The sequence below is a fragment of the Lates calcarifer genome, linkage group LG3, assembly GCF_001640805.2.
Source record: "Lates calcarifer isolate ASB-BC8 linkage group LG3, TLL_Latcal_v3, whole genome shotgun sequence".
Classification (NCBI taxonomy): Eukaryota; Metazoa; Chordata; class Actinopteri; family Centropomidae; genus Lates; species Lates calcarifer.
Window position 1 is genome coordinate 5,393,494 of NC_066835.1, and position 8,481 is coordinate 5,401,974.

At 39.7% G+C, this 8,481-nt stretch overlaps 1 protein-coding gene across 1 annotated transcript; it reads left to right on the forward strand.

Moving 5' to 3' along the window:
* Positions 1-1,315: 1,315 nt before the first annotated feature.
* On the forward strand, positions 1,316-7,878 carry nrsn1l (neurensin 1-like). The gene is made up of 4 exons (XM_018701452.2): positions 1,316-1,432; positions 3,962-4,044; positions 4,338-4,490; positions 6,120-7,878. Exons 2-4 carry the CDS (start codon positions 3,985-3,987, stop codon positions 6,531-6,533), a joined length of 627 nt encoding a protein of 208 aa, XP_018556968.1. The 5' UTR covers positions 1,316-1,432; positions 3,962-3,984; the 3' UTR covers positions 6,534-7,878.
* Positions 7,879-8,481: the final 603 nt, after the last annotated feature.

The window sequence follows — 8,481 nt, forward strand, 5'->3', positions numbered from 1 at the left end:
TCTTTCATTCAACCTAATAAATGCCTTCATCATTTAAATGACACACCCTCAGTTTGCATGGCAGACTTTCTGGTACAAATTTGTAGTCTCCCAGCACAGTCCAAGGTAACCCTGATGACATCATCTGGGATTCCTCTCTGCCTGTTTAACAATAGTCCATTTTTCCTATGGACTTTGCTCTGTGCATTAGTACGTTGTGACGTTACAACAGGAAAAATCCTTCCCCAAAAAGCTGCCACAAAGTTGTAAGTATGATATTGTCTAAAATATCACTGTATGCTGCAGCATTATGCTTTTCTTAATTTGGAACAAAGGGGCCCAGCTCTAACCATGAAAACGACAGCCTCAGAACAAAAGAAGACAAAATGATGTGGACAGGAGCGTCTATGCCCTTAGAGTCATATGGTTAAACTATTTCATAAAGATAATCATGTTTTTTTTTTTTGTTTGTTTGTTTTTTTTTTTTAAGGTATTTTGGGAAGACGTTGGCTGGCTAGTTACTTACAGGTACTTTTCAGAGGACACAGGTTCAGGATGAGGTCACTTAAGAAAAGTTTCGACTAACTCAAAAGCACCTGTGGCCAAACACCCAAACAAACTTCAAAGCGGTAATATCTAGACAGGTGCAGAATGTGCCAGAGGGGAAAGTTTCAAACAGCTCATCCCAGCTGAATAACTAACAGTGCTAGACCTAGACTATATGAACAGTAATAAATATATAGGGAGTCTTAATCTTGCTTCCATATAATACCATCAAATCTGCCTTTGGGCCAATAGTGAATCCATGGCACCCAATAGTGAGTTTAGAGAGACTAAGACTTTAATCTACTGTGGTATATAGACACACATATCTGTTTTATACCTACTCCTTTTTCCTTAAATTTTTTTGCTGTGATTTCTATATTTTGTGGAGGATAAAGATGATGATGATGAACTGAGGAATGACTTTGCTGCACCATGGACCTCTAGACTTGGATAGATATAAAAATCAAATCCTGTTTAATGTATGGAGATGTGGTGGTTTAAAAAGAATAGGTATGACTTCTACTACTTCTAGATCATCCATAGAAAATCATAGAAAAAAAACATTGTGTTTTCTGGTGGATGCTACTGTTTCAGCAGAAGTGGGTCAGTGGGTTTAGGAAGTGACAAACCACATTAGACATTTGCTTTTTACTTAACTGCATGGACGAAATGCTCTCAATCATCTCCGAATTTGTCTTAAAAGACAGGTTGTGGATTAACAGATGATATATGTATGATATATATGTTATCAAGAGTTTCCCGATTCCCCCCCCCCCCCCCCACCATCCACACGCATGCTCAGTTTCTCCCTTCAACTGATTCACATCAGCAGCAGCGGCTTCGGAGATCCACCGGTCCGTCGGCACATGAATCCCCAGTGAGAAGAGCGAGCACTCCGGCCACGGGGGTAAGACTGACTCCTTCTCTGGTTGTGAGGTCGGTTAGAGCGGTAGAGAGGAGGCTGCAGCCGACAAACTGCGAGTCGCTGTAGATGAAGTGCGACGGAGAAAAAGTGAGAAATGGACTGAGAGGCTGTATGGCCGCGATGACTCACTGGTGTCCAGTGCTGGCGGTTAGTTTATTTCTGTGTGCAGCTGAAATGACCACCATGTCCTCTGGTTCTGTCTGTTTTTAAAAGGATTTGACCTTTCGAAGTCAAATCTGACGTTTTTGCGTCGTATTTTAAGACACTGTCATAAAAGAGGAACTGTGGAATTATAAATCCCGCATAAACGTGAGACAGTAAATAAACCCTGTTGCATGTTCAGACTGTCTAAGATCCTGTAATCTAAATATATGCTAGAATTGATGTTTTCAACACTATTTAAATCTGGACTTGTGTCAGGAGGAAAGTTGGAGCAAACTTACCAGCACCATGGACAGCGCTCTAATAGTCTGTAAGGGACTGAAAAATCAGCATGAATGGATTAGGATTAAAACCAATGATATGTGTCATTATCATTGAAACAAAATTCATAAATCAATTAATTAATTCATTAAATCACATCAGTGAGACCAATGAGTTTGGTTCTCATAGTTCAGAGCTTAATTCATCATAATGCCCACATAATGTGAGTCACCAGTCAGTGCTCCATACATTTATTTATTTTATCATAATGAAACTTATTTATCAATACTTAACTGAGAACATACTTAACTCAGTACCACAGTGTAAACATACTCCAATACAAGTAAAAGTCCTGCATTTGTAATTGTACTTCAGTAAAGTGTAGTAATATCAGCTAAATGTACCTAAAGTATGTAAAGGCACTTGTGATATACTGAGGACTGAGTTTCATTATCATATGACATTAATAGATACTTATCAGTGTGTTACTGTTACAGCTGATTGAAATTTAGCTAGATTTAACTACTTTATATGATATTAGGTAGTTTAGGCCCAACCTGTGGGTCACAAAATAAATCAGCAGGGTCATGAGATGATCAATGGGATGGGGGAGAAGTAGTAGTCAGGTAATCATTTAGCTCCTTTACTTAAAAGGAAAAAAAAAAAAAAGATTCCTTCACAAATAAGAAATGTCATTTAGATTAAAGTAGAGCACAGCCTCTCATTGGATCCAATTATTACAGGCACATTAATGGTTAAGCCGAATTTTAGTGTAGCTGATCTAAATAGAGCTAATTTTAATTTTGTTGTGTAGTAGAAATACATCATATAGAAAAGTGTATAGTGTATAGTATATAGAAAGTGTAGCAGCAAAATAAATTTAGGAAAGTTAAATGTACAGCATTAACCTCTGAACTGTAGTGGGGTAGAGTAGCAGTATAAAGCAGCATAAAATAAGATAATGTACAAATACCTAAAAGTCTTAATAATTTCATTTTGTGCTCTCCACCACTGGACATTATAATTGCTTCACCACGTATTGGAAATGAAGTCAAATGAAGTTTTCCATTGAAATGATGTTAGTTATAGACTTTGCTGCCTCATTTTCTTGTGAATTCAGACTTCTAATTGTGTTGACATTCACCGTGAATATAAACAGAAAGGTCAGATCATTTCCTTTACAAGGAAAAAGTGACTCAGGGAAGAAATAAATGGGATGTCAATACTACAAAAATTAGGCTTTTAGTTGATGAAGTCTGGCTACATTCAGTATTGTGTTTAGAGGAACATGTAATTTGTAAATGCTGTTTCTAAAAGCTTTATGCAGGAAGGTAAAAGCATAAACTGCCACAGGTAACTTAGGGCTAATTTGTAACAAGCAATTAAAATCAAAGAGTGTTGATATTCTATTCATCTACTTGAATAATCTCTGTTGAACTTGTTCTTTTTTTTTTGCATAGGAAGTTTACTTTCTTGCTTCTTTTTGTTTATACCCCCATAACATCCACTTACAATGTAACACAATTCACATGAACTGAAGAAACAGAAACAGAGTTTGGTGGCAACTCATCGTCTTAAGCATCAGACTTTGGCAGTGGAGGAGGGTAAAAACCAGTATTTGAGCAGGGTGTTCTCCTTCAGTGATTACTGATGTAGTTTTCAGGGTTATGTTTCAAACGGCAGGTTATGGTACGGTAGAGGCTGAGATCAGGCATGTGTGGCTGCTCAGAGAAACCGTTTGAAGGCAAAGAATGAAAGAAATCAATCAAACCGCCTCAGGAGAGTAACAACACAGGGACATGTGCGCATATGAGGAAGAATAGAGTGTGCACGCACTTGCATATGTGTGACTCATCCATGGGCGGTAATAGAGCCACCTCAGGGCCGAGGTACCCGTCAATTGTTCACATGCAGCAACAATAACCGGGGCGACCTGACGACGCAGGCCAAGATTTATGACGGGTCCATATTCAGCAGATAAAAAGTGCTTGTATTATAACAGCCAAACAGCTGACATGTATACATATCAATCTCCTCAGGACTCTGAATATGTATTACTTACTGTCTGTATCTGAATCTTTATTGCAGGTGTACAAGGTGTGGGAGGTGTGATGGCGTTGTGCTCTGAGGCCTGTGTCTCCAGCTCAGGAGGAGAATCCTCCGGGAGTGAGGTGGGCTTTATTTGATTTTATTACACCTACAAGGGGTGATGATCAACATTAGGCAGATGTAGAGAGGACATTTAATACACAATTCGATAAGAGCCCACAGTTTGCAGAGTAAACATTTTGTAGGACTAATGAAATACTAAGTGGACACTACACTGTACTGTGGCTGCTTCATTTTACAGCCCACATTCCCCCTAACTTAGCCCATGATGAGGGAGCTTGTGTCTGTGCAGGGCAAATGTAATCATCAAAGGACTGTAGCTCTAACATGTAATGTGGTCACGACATCCCTCCAGGCGGGTTCTAGCTGTCTTCAGTTTGGGGTTCGTTCCTATCTGCACCACTTCTATGAGGAATGCTCGTCCTCCATGTGGGCCAAAGACCCAGAAGATAGGGGGTTCGTCCAGAGCCAGAGGTCAACCCTGTGGTGGAACTCAGCAGTCTGGAAGGTAGAGCTACTACACCCTCCAAACTGTTTACATTACGTGCAGTCAAATGACTGACTTTAGTAACATTTACATGGTTTTTCTCATCAAGATGAACTGAACTGGTGATGTATTTCATTTGAAAACATGGCTATTAATTACGACAAAATCATTGGTGGAGTTTAAAATGGGACCATAACAGTGAAGAAATCATAAAAAATCAATGCAATGCACATCACACATTGAAGTAATTTTTAGCATCTCGCCTTATGTGGTAGAAAGACGCACTGTGTATTTGTCTTGATCAGTCCTGCTCTGATATTTCATATAAATCAATGTGATTCTGCCCACAAATGGTGTCTGTTGTGTCCCATGAGAAATCCTACAGGTAGACACTAAATGATATATATATAAACATGATTCCCCAGGGAGACACAGGGTCACACCCACATTGTTCAGAGAAAGTTAATTCATCCTCTCTAGTATTAAACTGTTCATTGATACAGTGCAGTTAATGCCTGATGTTCCATAACTGTAGATTTCTTTATTTCATTACGTCTTGTAGTCCAGCCCATATTTCCCATTACCCAGCAATTTATCAAATCATTCCAGAGCTGGGTTTAATGAAAAAGGATTGAGTTATGAACAGATTGGGTTTCTCTTAATCTTGAGAAACAATCCTCGAGAACACTAAGTATTTTGTATCCTGTCTAAAGCCTGGTGGTTTGATTGGCTGGTTGTTAGACATCTTCTCTTGATTTACATGCATGTGCTCATATGTGTGTTTTGTTTGACCAGATTTGTTTAGATCCGAAGCTAGGGATCTCAGGGGGTAAACAAATGTCGATATAGCATACAGAAAAGTTTGTTTTGAAAACAATTATAGTGTGCTCCATATGTATTGAGACAAGATTTTCATATCAAAATTGATGTTTTCCTGTTTTCCTACATTTTACAGGGTATTACATTTGATTTTCAGTTTTCTTTATAGTCATGTAAAACTGGCCTTTATTTTTTGTTTAGTCCCTTGTACTGTAAGAATAATAATGTTACTATGACTTATGTGGTTGAACCGGATCTATTATTAGTTCCTGCCTTGGTGACTGCATCAGGCAGTTCAGTTGTTTAAGTGCTCTTTTCAGTCTTACTGTGAATGTAAAAGATTTCAGGCCTTTCTCCCTGTTTTCCATTGATTTGGACTGATAAATTTCCCATGCACTGCTGTCAGTGTCACAGCCAACCCCACTGTCGGCCTGGAGAGAGCGGACAGACAGAGATGTGGTGTCTCTCTGACACATGGTGTCACCTTGTTTTCCCCTGCCAGTGATGAGCTACACCATTGTAATAACAGTTAAAAAAAAAAAAAAAAAAAAAAAAGATTTCTCCCTGATATAGATGTAGTGCATACATTGCATTTTAAACCTTTGTCTGTGCATGATGAACTACAGGCAGTGGTGTAGTGGTATTTGTAAAGGTGAAGGATTACATGCAAGCCCCCTGCCCATTTGGCAATTTGGATTTTTCTGCATCACAAACAACAAAATGACCTTTCCTAACAAGAAGGGAAGAGCACTGAACAAAGACCGCCACCAAGAGAAAAAAAGATCAGGACTGCACAAATTACCACTTCAGGTTCCTCTCTCCTCCCTCCAGGTGTCCTTAGCCCTGGGTCTCCTGATCCTGACTGCAGGCATTGCCAGTCTGTCAGTCAGTTACTCCACTCCCCATAAAATTGAGGCGTTCGGAGAGGGAGACCTTTTCTTCGTGGATGCCCAGGCCGCCAGCTTCAACAGGGGGCTGCACTTCAGTGCCGCGGCCGGGATCGGGCTCTCCTGCCTCGGCTCGGCCCTGGCAGCGATGGGGGTTGTCGTTTGGATCCTCCCCAGGGCCAACTTGAAAGAGAGGCTTTTCCACAGACCGGTGGAGGGGGAACAGAGAGGAGAGTCCAGGTCGAAGTGGAAGGGATTTATGGATCAGGGGGATGTGGTCACTAACCCACCAGGTATTGAGGAGGGGAAGATACCTGTCACACTGTCGAAAGTGGAAAATGTGCAGCCCACTCCTTAAAAAGATCCCTGCTGAGCTACATGGTGTACAGGCTTTTGTTGTAGTGCAGGGGCCTCATTTACAAGGTCTTATTATTTGTTTTTAATCTGCTTTTGAAGGAAACATGGGTCATTTTAGGTATTGTTTGATTACCTGGATATCACAGTTAGACATAAGATGTAGACAAGGACACTTTCAGATTTGAAAAGCATGGCTTGATGCGAATAGGTCAGAGCTTTCTTTTAAATAAATCCAAATTAAAACATGTAAATGAGGCCCCAAGACTTCAACCAGAGAGCCAGAGTGGCTCTCTTGAACACCTCATATTACAGACTAGGCATTTAGCTGTTGACCATAGACTGTGTTTGTGCAGTGCACTAGTCTTATATTTTAAAAACACAGTGAATAATGTCCACCCTGACACTCCGAGAGCAAAATCCTGATGACTGATTATAGAAAATTATGTTTCTACCCCTGTTTTATAGTGTTTGTTGTGTTTTTGCTCAACATTTTTATCAGTTAGTCTTTAAATGGTAATGTCCAAGTAGTTAGACATACTGCATGTATCACATAGAGTACCTACATTTCCATTCACATGCATATATATACACACACATGCATCATAGGACATTCAGAAAGGTGCTCATGTACAGAAGAGGTTACAGATAAAAAGAATCATTAACAATTCTCTATCTCATTTTCACATGTCAACACTAATGCTCAGCCTGCTGTGCTGAACACATGTACAGTCACATGCACTTGCACTCACCTGCTCACCCACACACCCACACACAAGTACAAATTCGTGCTTCATTGACAATATCACCTATTTTCTCCCCACTGTAATCTGGCTCCATAATTGCCTGCAATCTGTGTCTCCAGGCAACAGTTGCGCTTCAAGTGCTCTATTTTCAACTCCGAACAAAGACTCTTTTCTGATTGGTCCCTCAAGTCCCCTCTCTTCATTTTCACACCAATCAGATTTTTTGTTTACAGCCATACACAGTAGTAGCGACTAAGTGGTGAAGCACTGGGGTGAGAGGAATTTGCACTGGCACCTTAGAGGCCACCTGTTTGATTGGGTCCTCCAATTCAGTCAAGATAAGATAAGATAAGATAATCCTTTATTAGTCCCACAAATTCTAATTAGTCTGAGTAACAGAGAGTACATGTTGGAAAGAAAAATGTAAAAAATACAACATGATGCCCTAATTTAAGCGCACTGATTCCACTGGATGTTGTTATTGGTGTTTCATTGTTTTATTGTGTTATTGGCTATGATGAAGATTATGGAGTAGAATGAGAGTAAAGTGTCACTGGTGCAAAATCAAATGACCAAAATAAATTTGTGATCTGCATACCTAAATTTCAGTTACATTGTGGTTACATTTGACCAGCCTGTTATTAATTATTCATTATTATTATTCAGTTCTGAAGAAGCCTTTCGAATGAGAGCAAGTCCAGTAACCTCTGTATAGCACTTAGAAATACCATGACCTGGATGACTCAGAATCTTCACAGACATGTCAAACTATTATGTCATCATTTATTTCACCGTACTGCTTTGGGATCACACAGCACTGACAACTGTAGTGATATTCACATTTTCAAATCCCCTAATGCCATTGCTGATGTTACTAAATTTGTTATGTTTTTTGTGAAAGAATCCTTCCTGCATGAACCATGGCATGAACCAGAACTGAGGTGGTTCAGTGTGGTATGAGCAGATCTAAACTAAGCAAGATAAGAATAGCATGAGAATATGATAAAGTAAATTTTAATGCTCCTGCAAAAAGGCACATGAAAATTTTGATTGAGTTTCACCATTTACAGCCTCCTTTATATAAAACTGCATTCAGCCATTTCCAGTAAAAAGCCTTGACAAGTTGAGGGGGTGCTACTTGCCCAGCATGAACAGAAAAGAGGCACTTTAGGAGCATGGCTGGTGTAAAAAGCTGGGTGAGGCTTA